The following is a 22542-nucleotide window of genomic DNA, read 5'->3' on the forward strand; positions in this document are numbered from 1 at the left end:
ATAAGGCTTTCTTTATCCTCAAGAACCGAAAAATTCGGTTTTCGACTATTAGTTCTTGTGCAAGATCCAATCATTGAGGAAGTTAGAGCTGGTCCCAATCCACCAAGTAGGACCTTTGCAGCTTGCTTGCTTGCATGCTTGGTGTCAAACTATTCCAAATAGTGGTGTGAATGTGACCACACAAGATGCTGCCCAAACTTTGGTTGTATCTCAACGAATCAGACAAACCTTTTAGCACACCATTGCCTCTTTCTGATAGCTCCAGTTGCCAAACCTGGACGCCACCCAAAGGATGCATACAAACTGCTGCAAAAAGAAATTTAGTAGCCCCACCTCCCTCCAACTAAAGTCATATGTGAGCTGGTAATGTTAGATATGATCTTGGTCTGACATTTATACAGAAAAAGCTGTAGTCAAATTTGCTACCCATTTCTGGACATCCAATTGATCTTCAAAGACTGGTCACAAATGTAGGTCGATGCACATTCCTGATGATCAGCTTATTTATCGAAAGTTATTCATTTGCTATATGTTTCAAGATCAATTTTACTCAGCATAAATTATAGCTTCATAAAATCTCTAATAAGTTAAAGTCATCTGAAAACTTAGGCCTACCTGTCTACCTTCCTCTATAAAATAATATTTCCAAGTCAAAAATTTGAGAGCCCTTTTCCCATCAGCTGACCCCACAGTTGGGAGGTTTCTTTAATATTCGCGCGAGGGGGAAATAACAGAGTGGTCCCTTTCATTTGGGCCACGCTCTAAAATTCGGAGACAGCCGAAAGGAAGAAGAGAGTTTTGGTAGAATACGAAAAGAATAAGCCACTGTTTGATTGCAATATGCTCGCAGTTCGCGTCTTATCTCTCTATAATAGTTCTTTTTTTTTTGTATGTGCTCCTCCCCATGCTCATGCTCATGCTCTGTTCTCTCTCTGTCTCAACTCTTTTAGAGACAGGGAAAAAAATATATTCCACGGCGTGCGACGAGCTTTCCTTTGAGGGTGGAAAGCGGAATAGTAGGTCGGAAAGGTGGCCAAAATTAAGCGGACCAGTCCCCAAAGTTTTTTTGTTATAATATATAGAATGTTTTTTTGTTTTCATTTCGCACCCTATATTATCTATTTATTCCAATTCAGACTCTGTTATTTCACTATTATTAGTTAGTTGACCCTTTTATCTCTTTTTCTTTAAAAGGCCAATGGATAGTTTGATAAAAGAACATATAATTACAGGGGCATTTTCACTAAATCCTAGTAAACACGCTGTTTGGATTGCAAAAGATAGGGTCTAAACAGCAACAAACATACATAATGTAGGGTGCTAGAAAAAAATCCCTATAATATATCATCTAATTAGGGGCAATTAGCATAGCGACATGTTTAAAAGCATGATGCCACCTAAGTTTAGGGCATAGTTAACACTTCTTTCAATGTATTGCCACTAGATAAAGGACTCATGTACCTAATAAATAATATATAATTTATCAAAAGATGGATTCCAAAGAGAGGGTCTGATGATCTCAATTGTCACATAGTCATATCATAAGGTGGCTTATTATAATAATAATAATTATTATTATTATCATTCTTTATTTTGATATAGAGTTCACCTATGAGATCCACATCCTTCATGAATTCCATCAATGCATTTGTTGCTAGGTGTGGACTAGATTCATGGTCCCAGAAGAGAAAAAGTAGTAACATTGGAGGTGGAATTATCTACTTTAATAATACTTACATCTCTAATTGTTTAGCAAACTTGAGGCATAAAGTAGAGTTTAGACATGTGATCATATCAACATGCATAATATTCTCATACATTCTACAAGAAAAAAGACAGAATATTCTTCCACATATAGTAGAGTTTATAGATGCAAGTTTCAAGCTAAAGAATTGTTACAATTGAGAGCCCAATCATGTGTAAGAAACTATAGACTAATAAAACTAACCAATTATTGTACATGCAGATGGTATATACTACAGGTGACATCTCAATACCTCATAGGGAGATGATAACTATTGGGTTTTCCAAGACAAGATGCTTAATAGTCTCTAACCATACTACTTGTAGCTGAAATGAAGAGGCATCAAGAGTGCTTTCATGATTAAGCAAGAACAGAAATATAATAATAACACTGCTACTTCAAATCAAAGAATATAATTGCTGATATTTTGGAAAATTTGTATTTCACTCTATTGTCTCAATGGCATACAAATTTGAAGAATGGGAGAGTCTCCTGCTTCCTCATCCAATTTTGAACAAGTTAATGTTTTCCTATGAAAAGAGTATAACATCAGAGAAAAGTTGAACCAAAAGAAAGATTCAGCCCACTGCAGCCTAACCCAATATAGAGGTATCATTCTGCCCTATTGATCAATATCAGATCTCTGTGTCATCTGAACTGCCCAATCTGGGGCCAAGCCCAGCCCCAGCTCTAGTCATAAATAAATATTGCAGATCCATGAAAATTAGCCATTGCATATCAGTAAATTCTTAGTTTATTTCTGTTGATATTCCTGATGTTATGCTTCGTACAAAAAGACCCTATATACATTGCCTGTTCCACAAGGATAGCCTAATCTATTGCTGGAATGATAAACTAAATCAGGCCTCTTTAGAAGTGCCGCAAAGAGGTTAAAAAATGACATCTTCCTTGAAATATAAGACATTTAAACTCCTGGGCCCTGAATTCCTGACTGATTAAGGCTACACAGGAAATCTTATATTAAGATGAAAATCCAAATCACAAGCTGGGGAGATGACTATAGTGGATACATTTAATCTAAAAGTAGGGTAGGATCTACTTCCGCCAAGTCCACCAAAATAAGCTAATGTAACATTGCAAGAGGAGGCAACGAGTTAATTACTTAATTTTATCTTCGAACTGCCATATTACTGTAAAATCTACTTGAATCAATGACTTGTTGTTGAAGCAGATAACAAGATCAACTAAGAAAAAATGCAGTAGTATATTCAGATTTACAATGACTAAAAACTTCACCTATTTCGTGTTATTGCCTATGTTACTGGTATTTCCTCTAAGATCCATGTGCATGAAAAAAAATGGAACAAATACACAACCTATAGCTACTAACAGTGGATTTCTAATTCTAACCAATTTGACTAACTCTTCTTCTTTAACAGACAAGTCATGGCTACTGTGAATCAAGCCATAAATATGGAAGCTAATTCTTCACATTGTTGCTACTAGCTCTTACCTCATCAAGATACTGGTACATCCAAAGGTACCGAGGTTATTAAGTAAAGTTATAATTCAGCAAGAAGAATGATTTTTTGAATGAGAAACATCGATTGCTAATAGTTAAAATTAAAGATGTATTCCAAATATTAAGGAACATAATAAAAGGACATCAAACTCATGCAAGAGAACTATTAGGCTTCTCGCTTATCACATGACTATTCCCCTTGACTAAATGGAAAAGTAACACACCTGCTGCCACACTAACATTCAAGCTCTCCACAGCAAGAAAGGACTTAAGATCTTGCCCCAATTGACTCTGATCTCCTTCATCTATATCTGCTCCTATTCCTCCAGCATATCCATCAATACTACCGGGAATTCTGATTAATTGTGTACATGACCTCTCCACCAGAGGTCTTAATCCACTGCCTTCACTACCTAACACAAGGATAGTAGGCTCCCCAGGTTCAACTTCAGTTAAAGGAATAGCTTTAGGAGCAACTGAACCTCCAAGAACTCGCCACCCATTCTCAGTTGACGAAGACAAGAACTGCATCATGTTCTTACAAGACCGCAGTTCAATCAGTTCAAGAGACCCCGCGCTCGCTTTGCTAACTACTCCACTCAAAGGAGCAGAATTCTTTGCACACAAGACCACTCCGTCCGCACCGAAGAAGTAAGCAGATCTGACAATGGCTCCTAAATTCTGAGGATCGGTAACCTCATCTAAAGCGACCCAAATAGGAGCCTTTTGAGTCCCTAGCGCAATTGGCTCCAATTCCCTTATGTTAATCATTTCTAAGGGAGAAGCATCAAGAACCAAACCTTGATGCGGACGATTATCAACCACCATGTTCAGATCATGCTTTGAAGCTTCCACAACCTTCAAACCGATCTTCTCGGCCATCTTCAAGACCTTCTCCACTCCCTTCTTGTCCTTCTTCTTCTTGTTGTTTAGACTAAAATCCAACCCTTCCTGAACATATAGAGCATAAAACTCCCTCCTTCCTGCCGTCAAAGCTGCCAAAACTGGGCCAACCCCATAAACACCTTGGCCGACCATTCTCGGCAAGCTCGACTCAGTGCCCTCCTTCCATGTCTTTTTACCCCAATTCTCCTGCTTACTCCACTGTCGGACCTGTGGTTTCTCAAACCGAGACTCTCGATCACCAAACTGTTTGTACCGATCCTTAATCTTATACCATTTTGGGTTATCTACAGGTTCGGCATGTTCCTCATCCTCTTCCCGCTCAACTCTCTCTGCCACATGAAAATTCCTATGTTCTAACTCCTCTGTGTTCCTCTCTGTCCTGTCCCATTTCTCTTTTACCAAATTTCCACTATCTTTATCAAAAAATTTATCCGCCGACTGTTCCCACGACGAACGCTTAGTCCTCAATGCAGCCCTATCCTCTCCTCGATTTCTTCCCCTGCCTCCATATGCAGCTATCCAAGGAAGCGCCTTTCCAGCTTTAGCACTGCTACCGTCATCCAAACTCACCTTTCCAGACACAGTGGAGAAGAAAAACCTAGTACGCAGTCCACTCATTCTGTCTACATACCTCGAGTAAGACCCGTTCGAGCTCTTCCGTCGCATACAAGAACTAGAGAAACTTCTGGGTTTTGGAGCAAATCCACTTGTAACGCAAGGAAAGCATCCAGCTTTCCACAAACTGCTGCTTTCTTCAGCAAAGTTTTCATTTACTTCTCTACTTCCACCGCCTAGCGATTCCCAACAGTACCCAGATAAAAATTTCGATCCACTGCTACCCTCCGATGCTCGCAAGCAAAAGCCATCTGAAATATTGGAAAATTTGGGAACTGGGGAGACTCTTGAGAAGAGTGGGAGCGCTGGGGTTTTGGCAAGGTGGCAGTAGGACATAGTGGAGACGACGGGAGATGAGAGGCAGCGAGGAGTCTACACGCTGCGGAATGACCGAAGGAAAGAGATTGTAACTTATCGACAACACGCCCGAGAGATGTTTGGCTAAATGCCCCACTGAAAAATGAGCTCCGTCTGCGTTTAATAATGCTGCTGTATTATGTATGTCTATGGTTGCATCGCTTCGACAGATAAGTTTTTGCTACAAGTATAGTAAGTAAAAAGACCAAGAGGGTATAACGGGTACTTTCTCCCATATCTCTCTCACACAATATTGTTGCAAATATTTTGAGAGAGTAGATCGAAATTAAGAACAGTCTACTTTCCACCCCACCTCCACTCTCACAATTTTCTTTTCCAAACTACAGATAATATTACATAGTTTTCCTTCACATCATTTTATGCATAATAGTATTTTAAAAATATTAAAATTATATGTGCTAACATCATTCACTATAAAGTTTTGGGAACTAAATAGAAATTTTAAATTAACGTAGAGTGAAAAACGAGCAAAAAAAAAAAAGAAAACAAAACAAAATAAAATTATTTGGTGTGAATTTTTCTCTCCAACTTTCCTCATTCCTCAATTCTTAAAAACACAAACAGAGAGAGAACATAAGATTCATAGGCCACAGGCCTACGACAGAGTTGAGTTCATCCTGTCCTGGTCCATTCTTTCTCAGATTTTGCAAGCCAATACTCCTGCCACAATATTTTGAGTTAATTTTCACAACCTATGCAGGAAAACAAAATATTTCGATAGCTTTAGAAGGATGAACAACAATTAGGAGCGCACACAAGCTAAACAAAAAATAGCTGCTTTTGCACCCTCCAAGTCTCTGATTCAGTCATCAAAGCAGAAAAATTCTGTCTCATAGCCTGAGATATAAATCAAATCTGAGTCGAGCATAACAGCCGCCATTTTCGGTGATGTGAATTCCAGCATACATTCCAATGTAACAATGCCTATTTCTAACCAGCAAAAATGCTAATGATCTTTCCGGTACATGCTAATGGACTATAAGGTAAGGACGAGAAAGCAACAAATCAATCTCTTCATCCAAGTACTCACCTTGTTCCGGCATAAGCTGGAAGTAGTCAAAGGAAATATTCCTTCATGCCATAGATTACACCAGTTGCAACTAGTGTTTCACATTGCTAGATGATTAAAAGACCACAGATGATTTTGATACACTGAGACTTTAAAGCATTAAGGGGCAGGCAGGAAAAATTTCTACTGCTTTTGCGCTGCACAATCTAGCGTATCTAGGTTACTGATTTTCAAAAGTAGCAAATCTTACCCAGCTAAACCTAAAACGAATATCTGTCCAGAGAATCTATTACCATTTGGCAAATGATTATGGAAATCTCCAAATTAGTAAGGAAGGAGGACACCCTTAATTCAAAGAAGCATAGTGGCTACTAGATCTTTCAGCAGAACAATAAGAAAGATAGATATGTAAAAGATAATAGAATCTGAGCAAGAAAAGGAACGCTTTAATCGTTTTGATTCCATGCAAGATAGTGGAATAGTTGACAATCGCTCCAGATCAATTTGAGAGATAGTGTTGTACTTCACAGGAACACTAAAACAGCTGATTATTAAATCATGACAGGTGGTGCTAAAAAGCTGAAAGCAGTTTCAGTCCATCTGCAAATAAGAAAATTATGAAAAAAAGGCGAATCTTGCACCTGAATAAAATTTTCAGCAGAATGAAATTACTAGTGATTTCACAATCCATATTATGCAATGTGCCTGATAATTCATAAATTTGACAACAAAGCAAAAATTCAAGTATCTCATGCACCTAGAAGATTTTAACTAACATAACAAAGATCATCAACAACATTGCCAGAACCTATCCCATGGATGAGATGGAAAGACAGATCACGGAAAATGTTCAGATTCAATTCAATGATGTGACAAGGGAACATTCATATACAAGAAATTAGATCAAAGCATCAATTGCAACAGATACTTGACAATCGATGAAAAAATAACTCAAATCAGCTGAAATACTGCATGTGCTATGGAACTTATTTACTGCAGATATTACAGAACTTATTGTATGAACATAAAAGGCCGAACCAGTTATTTATTGCTTCCCTACACTATCCAACTTATCCTGATCCAATTTAGCATAATAAAAAAGAGAATAAGAGCTTATTAGATATTAGACAAGGAAACTGCAAGGAAGTATGGAAGAATTATACAAACAGGGCCAACAACATTACTAACTGCAAATTGAAGCATAATCTAGGAAGGCAAGCAGGTTCCAGATAACAACATATCCAGAGTGCTTCAGAACCATAGTGTATGAATTCTAAGTGGCAATTACCGGACCTCAGTTCAGGGCCCCCACTGGCCGGCTGCTAAGGCAAGTATTATTAAGCCTCTCGATCGCCAGGATCAGTGCCTGCGTCCCCAACCCACCTTCCCCGTGAGCCATCAGCGAAACATATAGCTGCTGCGCCAATGCGAGCCCTGGTAATGCCAATCCCATAGCTTGGCATTCCTTCAAACAGATTCCGAGGTCCTTGACAAAGTGATGCACGTAGAACCCCGCCTCCATATCTCTCTCCAGGATCCTCTTCCCATACAATTCCAACGATTTCGACCCGGCCGCCCCCGTCGAGATCGCCTCCAGCCAATTCCCGACGTGTAGCCCCGCCTTGTGGGCGTACATCATCCCCTCCACCAATCCCACCATCGTTGACGAGATCGCGATCTGGTTCCCCAGCTTCGCCCTCTGCCCTGATCCGGGCCCGCCCATGTAGTTTACTTTCCCCATGGTTTGGAAGAGGGGATTGAGTCGGCGGATGACCCCCTCGTCCCCCCCAGCGAAGATGGATAGAGTTCCGTTGCGTGCCCCACGATCGCCGCCGGATACGGGGGCGTCGATGGCGGACACGCCCAGGGGGGATGCTACAGCGGCGATCTCAGCGGCGAGGGCTGGGTCGCTGGTGGTCATGTCGACGAGGACGGATCCGGGGGAGAGGCCTGCGAGGGCGCCAGAGGAGGGGTCGAGGACGGCGGCGCGGACGTCGGAGGGGTACCCGACGATGAGAAAGACGACGTCGCTGGCGGCGGCTACGGCATGAGGGGAGGGGGCGATCTTGGCGCCGAGGTCAAGGAGGGGCTGCGCCTTGGAAGCCGTGCGGTTGAAAACGGTGAGGGAGAAGCCTGCGGAGATGAGGTGGCCCGCCATGGACCGGCCCATGACGCCGGTGCCTATCCAGCCGACGCGGGTGTTGGACGGCGTTATGTTTGAGGAGGATCCCATGGCTGTGGAGGTGGTGAAGCGGAGGAGGTAGGGAAGGCGGGTGGAGGAGCGGAGAAGGGAAGGAAGGAGCATCGGAGGAAGAAGTCAGTGGTAGGTTGGTAAATTTAGCTTAGATTGGGTGGAGTTACTAAATTGCCCTTTGTAAATGATAAGGAACGAGCGGGTGGGATTTCCCCTTGGTGTCTTGATGGAGCCAAGCTTAACGGGTATGGTTCAGATAAAACCATCAACCAATACCCAAAACAATCCGGATCCGGGTACGGATCTGAGACCATGTTTGGTATCACGCCATCCAACTCGTTATTGCCATCTCCGAGCCAACGGTTGTGATGGAATGATAGAGACGTCTTTCTTCGATCGAACGCATCAAGATATGTGTACTGCTCGAGTAAATCACCATGACAAGTGCCACTCGAGAGCTATAAATAAGCTCATGCCATTAGAGAAAGTATGCAGGGTTCCCGAGGTTCGCCGCGGTGGTCATCATCTTAGCGGAGCAGGAGGTAGAAACCCTAGGTTTTGCTTCCGCTCTGCATGATCTGAGAAATTTATGCTTGCTATTCCTTCGTCCTCGCTTGATTTAGTTTGAAATCTAGAGTTCTTCTAGTGATCAACATTACCTTTTGATACTTAAAAAAAAAACAAAAACCTTTTGATCGTAGTAGGTCAATGATCAAGTTGATGAGATCATCGGGACATTGTTTTTATGATATTGATGCTTGATTGTTAAGATAAGTTGTTCTTGTTGATCTGTATCTTGTGATAGTCTCGTTAATTTTTTTTAATATAGATTTTTGAGTTAGTATGTTCGCAGAAATAGTCGCAGAAATAGTCGAGTTCATTACTCGTAAATATTTACTTGATTTATTATGACTTCTCAGTTACATACGTTGTAGTTTAACTAGTTTATTTCAAAAAGTCCACTCAATCCGAAGCGTTGTGATGTTATGAGAATCATATGTGTTTGTCTCTTTGTTTCTTTCTTTCTTTTTTCCTTTGCGTTTAACATGCGACATATAAGATAATAAAATCATGGTTGTCTTACTGAGAAGTTTCTATCATATTGAGAATTTTTTTATCCTCAAGGACAAGACAATTTTTGAGTTTTTTTTTTCTTGGTCAGTTGGCAAAATAAAACTTCTATAAACTATGTAATCATGTATTCTTCTGAGTTTTATACTTGCACCTACTACATAATTTTCTAATATTATCACAGCAGACCTCTCTTGGTTGACTAACATACTGCATCTTGTCTATGGAAACTGGTCGTGCAACATTATGAAGTTTGTGGCATTTGGCAGTGAACCCGCTGAATGCCTTGTCTGCAGGGTACTCTAGGTTTGTTGATAAATGAGATGATGCCTTTGCTAATCAAAAGAAATAATTGCCCATCTGTTGTTGGGGTGGTTTTTAAGACCAGAAGTCCCATAGTGATATTTGAGTTGCTAGAAGGAGCTTGAATATGACCAAGGAAATGAAGTGCTATGTAGTGGGTTCTCTGTATTTCGTGTACTTGGTTGGATAGAAATCACAAAATCTTCCAACTAATTATACATCGCCGTCCCAGCAGATCTAATTCACCATATTTATTCTATGTTTATCTACTGAACAATAACCAAGAGTGTTGAGACATATAAGAGAGCCAAAATGATGCTGCTGGGATCCAAATAGCGGCTTGGGTGGTTGCGAGAAGAGATTCTTATTTTGTTGTCGATGTCTGTAATTCTTGTGCTACTATTAGAATCTTAGTGTTTTGTTAGTAGGGCGTTGTATTGTTATTTCTGTTCTTTACTGGTAGCTGGTGCTAGTTAATAATTTTATAGGCTTGATGCATGTTTTGAAACTTTTATTTGCTGCGATCTGTGATAGAGCAGGATGTATGCTGTGAGTTTTGAAATGAAACTTAGTCTTTAAGTAGTTATATCATAGATGTAGTGGTGCCTCAAAGGTGCTTCAAGATTCAGTCCTTCTGTTTGCCCCTGTTTTGTTTTTGTTTTTGTTTTTTTAATTTCTCCATCCTAATGGCAATAAACTTAGTTTTTTATTTCTGACAGAGCTGTTGTTTGTGCTTAACAGGAACATATTTGAGGTTTGTTTGTGTGATTTGAGAAAGCAGTCAAGATGGTGAAGTTCACAGCGGAAGAGCTCCGCAGGATTATGGACTTGAAACACAACATACGCAACATGTCCGTCATTGCAAATGTTGATCATGGTATGGGACATCAAGCACTAAACTCTGTCGATTCTCTATTCTATTTCTATTCATAGTTTTACCTTCAACAGTGTAGTAGAATTTATCACATAAAACTTGAAGAATATAGTCATTCCCTTTTCTTTTCAATATGCCAGATATCCTCTTTTTCCATGATCTGAGTATTATGAATCTTCTCCTTATCATTAGTGCCAAGCGTTAAATCTTCTTGGCTAATCACATCTAATCTTGTTCCTAGTATACTTGGATTTCCATCTTCATCTACCCAACCAAATTATTTGATTGCTAACACTACTAAGTATTTTGAGAATTGCTCTTTCAATAATTCAAATTTTACGGTTCCTCTGCTTTTAGCTGTCTCTGTATTGATCGCCCAAGCAAAGTTTAGCATGAAATGCCCGACAATTTTCTCTGTCTTTCTCTCTTTTCTTTCAGGAAAGTCCACTCTCACTGATTCCCTTGTGGCTGCTGCTGGAATTATCGCACAAGAAGTTGCTGGGGATGTAAGGATGACTGATACTCGCCAGGATGAAGCAGAACGTGGTATTACAATAAAATCAACTGGGATTTCTCTTTACTATGAGATGAGCGATGATTCACTGAAGAACTACAAAGGCGACAGAAACGGAAACGCGTATCTAATCAACCTTATTGATTCTCCTGGGCACGTCGACTTCTCTTCTGAGGTTACAGCAGCCCTCCGTATCACTGACGGAGCTCTGGTGGTTGTTGATTGTGTCGAGGGGGTCTGCGTTCAGACTGAAACTGTTCTACGGCAAGCCTTAGGTGAGAGGATCACACCTGTCTTGACAGTTAACAAACTTGATCGATGCTTTCTCGAGCTTCAAGTTGAGGGTGAGGAAGCTTATCAAACCTTTCAACATGTGATTGAGAATGCAAATGTCATTATGGCTGTCGTGCAAAATACTCAAATGGGTGAAGAAGCGGAAGTAAAACCCTTCGCCCTCAAACAAATCCAAATGGAATAGTAATAATTTAGGGGCAAACCAAATATTAGCAAAGCTAATATCAATATCTATGTGAGAACTCCAAATGCAAGATGCTAGTTCTAGAGAACTTCAAATACTCAAGGTAATCACAAACATGAACACCAAATCAATGCAAACCATGAAGAAAAAAGAGGGAGAGACACGATTTACGTGGTTCGGCGATGTGCCTACGTCCACGGGCGGAGCAATCTTCAATCCACTATGCAAATCTTCAAATACAAAGAGATTACAACTCTAATCTCTCTCTAAACAATGGTGGCTCTCCCCTACAAGCTTTTCTCTCTTGCAAAATGCCTACCCTCAACCCTAAAACCCAACATTTCTATTAATAGGCCCGGTTCAGAACTGGGTTTTTCCACGTCGCGTTCGAACGCCCTCGGGGCGCGTTTGAACGCGCCTAGTGCAAATGCAGACTGGCGTTCGAACGGGGCCGTTCGAACGCCTGCAGAAACTGCTGCTCTCGGGTTGGCTCGCGTTCGAACGTGGCTGGGGCCGTTCGAACGCCTGCATCACAGACTGCTCTCTGTCTGGAGCCCGCGTTCGAACGCCCCTAGGGCCCGTTTGAATGCGTGGCACAGAAATGCTGATATTTTGCTGAAACTGAATTTGAGCCAATTTTTAACAATTCTCCACCTTGGAGACAAATTCACAACTTCACCAAAACACTCTCCACCACTGCAAAGTGACTGCAAATCCCAAAATTGCACCGCCTGCAAATTTGCGTCAAAAGACACCGAATGCAAACAATTTCTGCAAACAAATCCAAAATAAACTCCAAATGGTCTTCACCATTGCAAAGTGAGTGCACCACTCCAAATACCAAATGCAAGCAAATATGATGAGACTTCAAAGATGTCAAACAACTGTCTCCACCAATTCTCTTGGAGACCTCATTATTCAAATTTGGGCTTTGTGATCCATGACCATATCTGCCTATCACAATCTTGCCCTGCAAAAAATACAAATTCATTTTCCGAAAGTCTTTCATCACAACTCGAATTCTCAATGCAATTTTCAAAATTTCATTGTGAAGCCTTTGGATTCCAATGCGCTCAATGAGATGATCACTGGGAAATGATGTTTTCTGATCCTATGGAGCCTGCCTCTCAGGCAGCACAGCTTGTGACAGAAATTGGCAAGAGGAAGGGCCTAAAGGAGCAGATGACCCCACTGTCTGATTTCGAAGACAAGATCTAATCTTCTTATCACAATGTACGTGCATCTTCTTAGATACTTGCAGTTGTCAAAGGTAATTCTCTATGTAATACCTTTATTTTGTACTTTATAAAATGTAGAACTATAAATACGTTCAGCTTACGACTCCTCCTTTTGGTTTTATTCATCTACTCCAATCTGATGGGATAAAGAGCTCCTATAACACAACGATTGCCCCTTGTTGCTTTCTGCTGTATGATGCAGTTGAATAAAATCATAACATGAATTTGTGGAGAGAAATGATTATAATTAGTCTCCACCGGTCCATCTCCTCATCAAAACTCATCTTTCTGAGGCATAATCATCATCCACCGTGTCAAATCCCATTCCCTAGTCGCGTACGTGTTCCTTACGACATTAATTGCGCCACAAAAGATGCTCCTCAAGTCGATGGGAGAGAAAAGTATTCGGTAAGACTTTGAATGGAAGAGGAAGCTTCTATTCACCCTGTCCTTATCCTGCCCCATTTTCCACAAGCTTTATCAACTTTATGCAGGCCGTGTGTAAGGTATCGGATATCTAGAATTACAAATAGCATCTACTTTCTAGAGTATTGCATTTACTAATACACCTCTCATTCCGCCGTAGTCAGACAAAGTGGGCACAACGAAAGCACATCGATCGCTGTTGAAACTGCTCTTTTTGGCATTATTTTACGGTGAAGGATCCTCTCGTCCTTTCACTTTGGTTTGATTCTATGAAATTTCCAATTTTATGTTAAGACTATTTATTATGTGATACAATAATTTCTAAACAAAAGAGACGTTCGCACGTGCACTCTGCTTGCTTATTTTTTATTTCTAGATCCTGATAATTAAAGCTCCCTAAATCCACCTCTAGGCTCTAGAAACTATTATATATCATTTATTTATACTATCAGTTCTAGAAGAAAGTCTTCTTTTCCGGTCGCTGGGGTCCGCCAATCCTAACTACCCCTTGTTACTCCACTACGACTTTGAACTGCCGTCTTTGACCACGAGAAGAGCAAACTGGAAGTTATCCGTTCGGACTATTTAATTCACCCGCTAAATCCTTCACAATATAGACGGAAGAAGAAAAAAGGAAACAAAAATGGCCGCCAAGATGGCCTCTATGCATCTCCTCCTCTTCTTCCTAAGTCTCATCTATTTTCCTTCTAAATTTATATCCCAAATCACACCAAATGAAGTGGAGAGGCAAACACTTGTAAGAATAAAGAGTGATTGGGATAATCCAACGTCACTCGCCTCCTGGAGCAACTCAACCTCTCACTGCAATTGGGTTGGAATCCAGTGTTCCTCCAATGGCGCAGTTATTAGTATCGCCTTATCTAATCAAGGGTTATTTGGAGCTTTCTCAGCATCTATCTGCGATCTCAAAAACCTTTCTTATCTCGATCTCAGTGATAACAACATCGGCGGCACCTTCCCCACCTCGCTCTACAACTGCTTGAACCTCGGATTCCTTAACATCTCCTTCAACCTCTTCGTCGGCGGTCTCCCAGCTGATATCGACAGCCTCTCCCCCGCCTCACATACCTCAATCTCGGCTCCAACAACTTCACCGGCGACATTCCCCCCGCCGTCGGCCGCCTCACCTCGCTCCAAACTTTATGGCTCTACAACAACCTCTTCAACGGCACCTACCCTGCGGAGATCGGCGACCTTTCCAATCTTGAATCCCTCGCCCTCGCGTACAATACCTTCTCCCAGACGGCGATCCCCGCGAGGTTCGGCAATCTGAGCAAGCTGAGCTTTCTATGGATGGCGAGCACGAATCTCGAGGGCGAGATTTCGGAGAGTCTGATGCGGCTGCCGGCGATAGTGCAGCTGGATTTGACGAGGAATTCGCTGACCGGAAGCATCCCCGCCGGAATCTGGAATCTCAAGAATTTGAGATTCTTGTATCTTTTCCAAAATAACCTTTCCGGAAGTATCAATCTCAATGGCTCGATCGGTGCGGAGGGATTGGAAGAGATCGATGTCTCCATGAACCAGATCACCGGATCGATCCCCAAGAGCTTCGGCGGTCTCCGGAACCTTTCACGTCTTGTAATGTTCAACAACCGGCTCTCCGGAGAGATCCCAGCAAGCATCGGCCTTCTCCCGTCGCTCTACGATCTCCGGCTGTTCAACAATAGCTTGACAGGCGTCTTGCCGCCGGAATTAGGGAAGAACTCCCCACTTTCGAATTTTGAGGTGGATGACAACATGATCTCCGGCGAACTACCGGCGGATTTATGCGCGAGAGGGATGTTTGGCTCTCTAGTTGTGTCTAATAACTACATGAGCGGAAAGATTCCGGAATCGCTCGGGAGTTGTGCTACCTTGAACGACATCCAGATACAGAATAATAGGTTCTCCGGCGATGTTCCGGTAGGGATTTGGTCGGCGACGTATCTGACGACTGTGCTCATGCACGATAATGCTTTATCGGGCACACTACCGGACAAATTGCCGGGGAAACTCAACAGGCTACAGATCGAGAGAAACCGGTTCACCGGCAGCATCCCGTCATCGGCCAGGAATCTTCTTGTGCTCACAGCGAGCGACAACCTCTTCTCCGGTGAGATCCCGGCGAACCTCAGTCGGATCTCCAGCCTCCAGACCCTGGAGCTCGCCCGGAACCGGATCTCCGGCGGGATCCCGGCATCGATCTCGACGCTGACGTCACTCACCGAGCTAGATCTGAGCGGGAATAGCCTCTCCGGCGAGATCCCGGCAGGGATCGGATCGCTTCCGGTGCTGACGTCGCTGGATCTCTCGTCGAACCGGCTCTCCGGCGATATACCGCCGCAGATCGGAAACCTCAAGCTCAACAACCTCAACCTCTCCTCCAACGACCTCTCCGGCGAGATCCCAGCCTCGCTCGAGAGCCCCGCGTATTCAAATAGCTTCCTCTCGAACGCGCGTCTCTGCTCCTCAGACGCAACGCTAGCAGTCCGATCCTGCGACCGCCAATCCGGCAGCTCTGGGGGGATCTCGCGGGGGTTGCGGATCCTATTCCTCGTCCTCGGTGCGGTCGTCTTTGTTATCGCCGTTGCCTTCGCCTTCATCGTGGTAAGGGAATACCGAAAGCGCTCCGACGGGTCGGATCCCGCCGCATGGAAGCTCACCTCCTTCCAGATGTTAAACTTCTCGGAGAACGTCATCGTCCGCGGCCTCGTGGACGAGAACCTCATCGGGTGCGGCGGGGGCGGTAAGGTGTACCGCATCAGCCTCGGAAGTCGCGGGGGCGAGATCGTGGCCGTTAAAAAAATATACAACGCGCGGAAATTAGACTCGAAATTGGAGCGCGAGTTCGAGTCCGAGGTCAAGATCTTGGGCTCGATCAGGCACACGAATATCGTCAAGCTGCTCTGCTGCATCTCGAGCGTTGATTCGAAGCTGCTCGTGTACGAGTACATGGAGAACGGGAGCTTGGACCGGTGGATCCATCAGACGAGGTGGGGCCAATCCAGACCGTTGGATTGGCCCACCAGGGTCCAGATCGCCGTCGGTGCGGCGAGGGGGCTGTGCTACATGCACCACGAGATCTCCCCGCCTATCGTCCACCGCGACGTGAAGTCGAGTAACATCTTATTGGATTCGGCATTTAGAGCACGGATTGCGGATTTCGGGTTGGCACGGATGCTGGTCAAGGCTGGAGAACCCGATACCGTATCGGCCGTAGCAGGTTCCTTTGGATACATGGCTCCAGGTGAGTGAGGATATATTAACTACCAATTACTCCATTCCTACTACACTTGTAGCTATTACTAATGACAACATCAGGAATCAAGTTATCAAGAATATAGCCTACTTATTCTAACATTGATCATCTTATGCTACCTTACAGAGTGTGCATATACAAGAAAAGTGAACGAAAAAGTCGACGTATATAGCTTCGGAGTTGTTCTACTAGAGCTGACTACTGGAAGAGAGGCCAATGACGGCGGTGGTCATGGATCTCTAGCAGAATGGACATGGAGGCACTTGCAAGACGGCAACGAGATATCCGATGCCATAGCGAAGGAAATCAGAGATCCGGCCTACTTGGCGGAGATCGAGGTCATGTTCAAGTTAGGAATCATATGCACAGGCACTTTGCCTTCAACTAGACCAACCATGAAGGAAGTCTTGCAGATGTTGCTAAGGTGTGAGCAAATGCATCAAGTGGCTGGGAAGAAGGAATCTCTAGAGGGGGATGCTATTCCACTTTTGCAAACAGAAAAAGGCAGCAGAAGGAAAGGATCAACTGGTGCTGATGATAATGACAAAAACTTTGAATGCAATGTGTGATGGGGGGGGGTGGTGCAGTGATTTGCTTGTGGTTTAATTGTAGCAAAGCTACAAGGTTATACATGTAGTGAAGCATAGATGGAACAATCACGTCACACGTTGTATGATAAACACTTGAGAGTGGGATAGGATAGATTAGCACTGAGGTAGTCTCGTTGTACACATAAGAGAAGAAAAAGGTTTGAAGAAAGACACAGATTGAATAAAGACTTCCATTCTTCTAATTGCTCTAAATATACATTAGCTCCTCGATTTTATAAAGCAACTCTGGTAACTGAATGAACTTGTAAATGGATGCTCCAGACATGCATACAGATGGGTCTCTATTCAAGTAAATGCATTCGTTAATAATCAGTTGTCTTGATGAAGGCACTTTAATGCAGTCTTTGCCAGCACTTAAAACATGAACAAGTCTTACATTTCACATGCTTCATAAATACTTCACTTGACCCTGTTGCATATAAGCTGCGCCAATTTTATTGCATTCTCAGATCTTATTCATTGCTCAAGGGCTCATTATACAGAGATGAACACCAATATCAAAGGACGCAAGATTATGAGGCCCTTGAAGCAGGGCAACTCCCACTGCGCTGATTCGTCCATGAAAGGACTCTTTAAGACTCTTCAACCTCCTGGTATTGTGAGTGAGAGGCTGCAAGGGGAGCAGCACCGATGCCAGAGCCATCATTGGAAAGCTTGACAACGACGGAAGCTGAGGCCTCTTCTCCGAGCTTCTCCCTAAGAGTGCTTCTCACACACTCGCTGAATATGTTGTAATGCTCATAAAGCCCACCGTCCATGGCAATTACTGTCCTCTTGGTGACGCAGTCATTTGCTACAGTGTCCCGCCCCAGCTTCTTCAGGATGCCATAAATACCAGCAGCTGCAAGGCGTGCCCCACGCTTGTTGACGATATCACAAATCTCACTACCATTTCCCTTGTCTTCAGGTAGGTAGGGATCTGAATTTAGAAAGAACATGAGGAAGAGAATTAGACAAGAGAAGCGTACCCCAAAGACTTCCTTCAGTTTGGTTCCAACTATATTGAGATCTGACGACGCATCATGATGCATTGCTGACATGACTGGCGTCCTGCATAATTCAAGCCCCAGATTTGTCGAAGGAGAGCAAGAACCGGTTCCGAATACAGCAGAAGTATTCGGAAAACAAGAAACTGTCACACTGAATATTGACTTTCACATGGTAAAGCACTAGAGCTCCAAATTGTTTGCACCATTGGACAAGTCGAGACTATCTTAAAATATCTGCCCCTCATTATGGTTAACTTTGTCATAAAAAACAGTAATTTTCTGATTCTATCTGTACTACTACGTTAAATCATTGCATAAAAGATGCTTCTCAAGTGGTTAGAAGAGAAAACTCGTTGCTAAGACTTCGAAAGGAAGAGGAAGCTTCTATTTGCCCTTTTCCGTCTCCTGCCTGTGGAAAGGCCATGTGTAAGGTGTCTGAGATCTAGAATTACAAATGACATCTACTTTCTGGAGTATTGCATTTACTAATAATACCTTTCATTCCTCCATAGTCAGACAAAGTGGGCACAACGAAGCATATCGATTGCTGTTGAAACTGCTCTTTGGCAACTACAGGGAAGGTTCCTCTCGTCCTTTCACTTTGGTTAGTTTCTATGAAATTTCCACATTTCATATTAAGACTATATTGTGGTACAACAATTTCTAACAAAAGACACGTTCGCACGTGCACTCTGCTTGCTTAATTATTATCTTGTTTCTCTATCATAATAATTAAAACTCCCTATATCCACCACTCATATTTGCCTATATGAGATTCATTTATACTGTTATTTTTAGAAGAAAGTCTTCTTTTCCAGTGCCTGGGTCCACCACCATCCCTTTACCACACCACTACGACTTTGAACTGCCGTCTATGACCACAACGTAGGACCACCCGCCAAATAAAACCGTTACGTCGGACTTCATACTAGAAAAAAAATTTAAAAAAAGAAGAAGAAAAGAGGCCGCCAAGATGGCCTCTATGCATCTCCTCCTCTTCTTCCTAAGTCTCATCTCTTTTCCTTCTAAATCTATATCCCAAATCACACCAAATGAAGTGGAGAGGCAAACACTTGTAAGAATAAAGAGTGATTGGGATAATCCAACGTCACTCGCCTCCTGGAGCAACTCAACCTTTCACTGCAATTGGGTTGGAATCCAGTGTTCCTCCAATGGCGCAGTTATTAGTATCGCCTTATCTAATCAAGGGTTATTTGGAGCTTTCTCAGCATCTATCTGCGATCTCAAAAACCTTTCTTATCTCGATCTCAGTGATAACAACATCGGCGGCACCTTCCCCACCTCGCTCTACAACTGCTTGAACCTCGGATTCCTTAACATCTCCTTCAACCTCTTCGTCGGCGGTCTCCCAGCTGATATCGACAGCCTCTCCCCCCGCCTCACATACCTCAATCTCGGCTCCAACAACTTCACCGGCGACATTCCCCCCGCCGTCGGCCGCCTCACCTCGCTCCAAACTTTATGGCTCTACAACAACCTCTTCAACGGCACCTACCCTGCGGAGATCGGCGACCTTTCCAATCTTGAATCCCTCGCCCTCGCGTACAATACCTTCTCCCAGACGGCGATCCCCGCGAGGTTCGGCAATCTGAGCAAGCTGAGCTTTCTATGGATGGCGAGCACGAATCTCGAGGGCGAGATTTCGGAGAGTCTGATGCGGCTGCCGGCGATAGTGCAGCTGGATTTGACGAGGAATTCGCTGACCGGAAGCATCCCCGCCGGAATCTGGAATCTCAAGAATTTGAGATTCTTGTATCTTTTCCAAAATAACCTTTCCGGAAGTATCAATCTCAATGGCTCGATCGGTGCGGAGGGATTGGAAGAGATCGATGTCTCCATGAACCAGATCACCGGATCGATCCCCAAGAGCTTCGGCGGTCTCCGGAACCTTTCACGTCTTGTAATGTTCAACAACCGGCTCTCCGGAGAGATCCCAGCAAGCATCGGCCTTCTCCCGTCGCTCTACGATCTCCGGCTGTTCAACAATAGCTTGACAGGCGTCTTGCCGCCGGAATTAGGGAAGAACTCCCCACTTTCGAATTTTGAGGTGGATGACAACATGATCTCCGGCGAACTACCGGCGGATTTATGCGCGAGAGAGATGTTTGGCTCTCTAGTTGTGTCTAATAACTACATGAGCGGAAAGATTCCGGAATCGCTCGGGAGTTGTGCTACCTTGAACGACATCCAGATACAGAATAATAGGTTCTCCGGCGATGTTCCGGTAGGGATTTGGTCGGCGACGTATCTGACGACTGTGCTCATGCACGATAATGCTTTATCGGGCACACTACCGGACAAATTGCCGGGGAAACTCAACAGGCTACAGATCGAGAGAAACCGGTTCACCGGCAGCATCCCGTCATCGGCCGGGAATCTTGTCGTGCTCACAGCGAGCGACAACCTCTTCTCCGGTGAGATCCCGGCGAACTTCAGTCGGATCTCCAGCCTCCAGACCCTGAAGCTCGCCCGGAACCGGATCTCCGGCGGGATCCCGGCATCGATCTCGACGCTGACGTCACTCACCGAGCTAGATCTGAGCGGGAATAGCCTCTCCGGCGAGATCCCGGCAGGGATCGGATTGCTTCCGGTGCTGACGTCGCTGGATCTCTCGTCGAACCGGCTCTCCGGCCATATACCGCTGCAGATCGGAAACCTCAAGCTCAACAACCTCAACCTCTCCTCCAACGACCTCTCCGGCGAGATCCCAGCCTTTCTCGAGAACCCCGCGTATTCAAATAGCTTCCTCTCGAACGCGCGTCTCTGCTCCTCAGACGCAACGCTAGCCGTCCGATCCTGCGACCGCCAATCCGGCAGCTCTGGGAGGATCTCGCGGGGGTTGCGGATCCTATTCCTCGTCCTCGGTGCGGTCGTCTTTGTTATCGCCGTTGCCTTCGCCTTCATCGTGGTAAGGGAATACCGAAAGCGCTCCGACGGGTCGGATCCCGCCGCGTGGAAGCTCACCTCCTTCCAGATGATAAACTTCTCGGAGAACGTCATCGTCCGCGGCCTCGTGGACGAGAACCTGATCGGGTGCGGCGGGGGCGGTAAGGTGTACAGCATCAGCCTCGGAAGTCGCGGGGGCGAGATCGTGGCCGTTAAAAAAATCTACAACGCGAGGAAATCAGACTCGAAATTGGAGCGCGAGTTCGAGTCCGAGGTCAAGATCTTGGGCTCGATCAGGCACACGAATATCGTCAAGCTGCTCTGCTGCATCTCGAGCGTTGATTCGAAGCTGCTCGTGTACGAGTACATGGAGAACGGGAGCTTGGACCGGTGGATCCATCAGACGAGGTGGGGCCAATCCAGACCGTTGGATTGGCCCACCAGGGTCCAGATCGCCGTCGGTGCGGCGAGGGGGCTGTGCTACATGCACCACGAGATCTCCCCGCCTATCGTCCACCGCGACGTGAAGTCGAGTAACATCTTATTGGATTCGGAGTTTAGAGCACGGATTGCGGATTTCGGGTTGGCACGGATGCTGGTCAAGGCTGGAGAACCCGATACCGTATCGGCCGTAGCAGGTTCCTTTGGATACATGGCTCCAGGTGAGTGAGGATATATTAACTACCAATTACTCCATTCCTACTACATTTGGCATTACTGCTTCATTTGTAGCTATTACTACTGACAACATTAGGAAACAAATTATCAAGAATATAGCCTACTTATTCTAACATAGAACATCTTATGTTATATTGCAGAGTGTGCGTATACCAGAAAAGTGAACGAAAAAAACGATGTATATAGCTTCGGAGTTGTTCTACTAGAGCTGACTACTGGAAGAGAGGCCACCGACGGCGGTGAGCATGGATCTCTAGCAGAGTGGGCATGGAGGCACTTGCAAGACGGCAGCGAGATATCGGACGTCACAGCGAAGGAAATCAGAGATCCGACCAACTTGGCAGAGATCGAGGTCATGTTCAAGTTGGGCATCATATGCACTGGCACTTTGCCTTCAGCTAGACCAACCATGAAGGAAGTCTTGCAGATGTTGCTAAGGTGTGAGCAAATGCATGAATAGATAGGGAAGAAGGGATCTGCAGAGGGTGATGCTATTCCACTCTTGCAAAAAGAAAAAAGTAGCAGTAAAGAAAGGATCAACTGATGCTGATGATAATGACAAAAGCTTTGAATGCAATGTGTGATGGGGGTGGTGCAGTGATTTGCTTGTGGTTTAATTGTAGCAAAGCTACAAGGTTATACATATAGTGAAGCATAGATGGAACAATCACGTCACACGTTGTATGATAAACACCTGAGAGTGGGATAGAATAGATTAGCACTGAGGAAGTCTCATCATATAAATAAGAGAAGAAAGACACAAATTGAATAAACATTACCATTTTTCTAATTGCTCTAAATATACATTAGCTCCTTGATTTTATAACGCAACTCTGGTAAATGGAATGAAGTTGTAAATGGA

General features: G+C 44.1%; 5 protein-coding genes across 6 annotated transcripts; 3 read left to right on the forward strand and 2 right to left on the reverse strand.

Moving 5' to 3' along the window:
- Positions 1 to 3177: 3177 nt before the first annotated feature.
- Positions 3178 to 5267, reverse strand: LOC140797431 (uncharacterized). The gene has a single exon (XM_073150853.1). The coding sequence runs from the start codon at positions 5082 to 5084 to the stop codon at positions 3378 to 3380; it is 1707 nt and encodes a 568-aa protein (XP_073006954.1). The 5' UTR covers positions 5085 to 5267; the 3' UTR covers positions 3178 to 3377.
- A 231-nt stretch (positions 5268 to 5498) lies between these two features.
- Positions 5499 to 8479, reverse strand: LOC140797432 (probable 3-hydroxyisobutyrate dehydrogenase-like 1, mitochondrial). 2 transcript variants are annotated; one of them, XM_073150854.1, is made up of 2 exons: positions 7429 to 8479; positions 5499 to 5786 (listed from the first exon to the last, which is right to left on the reverse strand). In XM_073150854.1, exon 1 carries the CDS (start codon positions 8438 to 8440, stop codon positions 7430 to 7432), a length of 1011 nt encoding a protein of 336 aa, XP_073006955.1. In that variant the 5' UTR covers positions 8441 to 8479; the 3' UTR covers positions 5499 to 5786; position 7429. The 2 variants fall into 2 exon arrangements, with proteins under 2 accessions (XP_073006955.1, XP_073006956.1); XM_073150855.1 differs by lacking the exon at positions 5499 to 5786 and adding an exon at positions 6562 to 6735 and having other exon boundaries at positions 7429 to 8457.
- A 1185-nt stretch (positions 8480 to 9664) lies between these two features.
- On the forward strand, positions 9665 to 12787 carry LOC140797187 (elongation factor 2-like). Its single transcript, XM_073150463.1, has 4 exons — positions 9665 to 9706; positions 10445 to 10580; positions 11016 to 11530; positions 12701 to 12787. The coding sequence occupies exons 2-4, from the start codon at positions 10490 to 10492 to the stop codon at positions 12785 to 12787; spliced, it is 693 nt and encodes a 230-aa protein (XP_073006564.1). The 5' UTR covers positions 9665 to 9706; positions 10445 to 10489.
- A 1043-nt stretch (positions 12788 to 13830) lies between these two features.
- Positions 13831 to 17288, forward strand: LOC140797349 (uncharacterized). The gene is made up of 2 exons (XM_073150714.1): positions 13831 to 16483; positions 16622 to 17288. Exons 1-2 carry the CDS (start codon positions 14548 to 14550, stop codon positions 17062 to 17064), a joined length of 2379 nt encoding a protein of 792 aa, XP_073006815.1. The 5' UTR covers positions 13831 to 14547; the 3' UTR covers positions 17065 to 17288.
- A 1427-nt stretch (positions 17289 to 18715) lies between these two features.
- On the forward strand, positions 18716 to 22470 carry LOC140797344 (uncharacterized). Its single transcript, XM_073150710.1, has 2 exons — positions 18716 to 21664; positions 21821 to 22470. The coding sequence occupies exons 1-2, from the start codon at positions 19069 to 19071 to the stop codon at positions 22138 to 22140; spliced, it is 2916 nt and encodes a 971-aa protein (XP_073006811.1). The 5' UTR covers positions 18716 to 19068; the 3' UTR covers positions 22141 to 22470.
- The last annotated feature ends 72 nt before the right edge of the window (positions 22471 to 22542 follow it).

The sequence above is a fragment of the Typha latifolia genome, chromosome 11 (assembly GCF_019914945.1).
Source record: "Typha latifolia isolate L0001 chromosome 11, TyphaL0001v2, whole genome shotgun sequence".
NCBI lineage: Eukaryota > Viridiplantae > Streptophyta > Magnoliopsida > Poales > Typhaceae > Typha > Typha latifolia.

What these genes read in the sequence shown, in the direction of transcription:
- LOC140797431 (XM_073150853.1), bottom strand. Translation starts at nt 5,084, where the DNA reads ATGTCCTACTGCCACCTTGCCAAAACCCCAGCGCTCCCACTCTTCTCA.
- LOC140797432 (XM_073150854.1), bottom strand. Translation starts at nt 8,440, where the DNA reads ATGCTCCTTCCTTCCCTTCTCCGCTCCTCCACCCGCCTTCCCTACCTC.
- LOC140797187 (XM_073150463.1), top strand. Translation starts at nt 10,490, where the DNA reads ATGGTGAAGTTCACAGCGGAAGAGCTCCGCAGGATTATGGACTTGAAA. An exon ending in CATTGCAAATGTTGATCATG is followed by an intron (nt 10,581 to 11,015) that starts GTATGGGACATC and finishes CTTTTCTTTCAG; the next exon opens with GAAAGTCCACTCTCACTGAT. An exon ending in AAATGGGTGAAGAAGCGGAA is followed by an intron (nt 11,531 to 12,700) that starts GTAAAACCCTTC and finishes CCTGCCTCTCAG; the next exon opens with GCAGCACAGCTTGTGACAGA.
- LOC140797349 (XM_073150714.1), top strand. Translation starts at nt 14,548, where the DNA reads ATGGCGAGCACGAATCTCGAGGGCGAGATTTCGGAGAGTCTGATGCGG. An exon ending in CTTTGGATACATGGCTCCAG is followed by an intron (nt 16,484 to 16,621) that starts GTGAGTGAGGAT and finishes GCTACCTTACAG; the next exon opens with AGTGTGCATATACAAGAAAA.
- LOC140797344 (XM_073150710.1), top strand. Translation starts at nt 19,069, where the DNA reads ATGGCCTCTATGCATCTCCTCCTCTTCTTCCTAAGTCTCATCTCTTTT. An exon ending in CTTTGGATACATGGCTCCAG is followed by an intron (nt 21,665 to 21,820) that starts GTGAGTGAGGAT and finishes GTTATATTGCAG; the next exon opens with AGTGTGCGTATACCAGAAAA.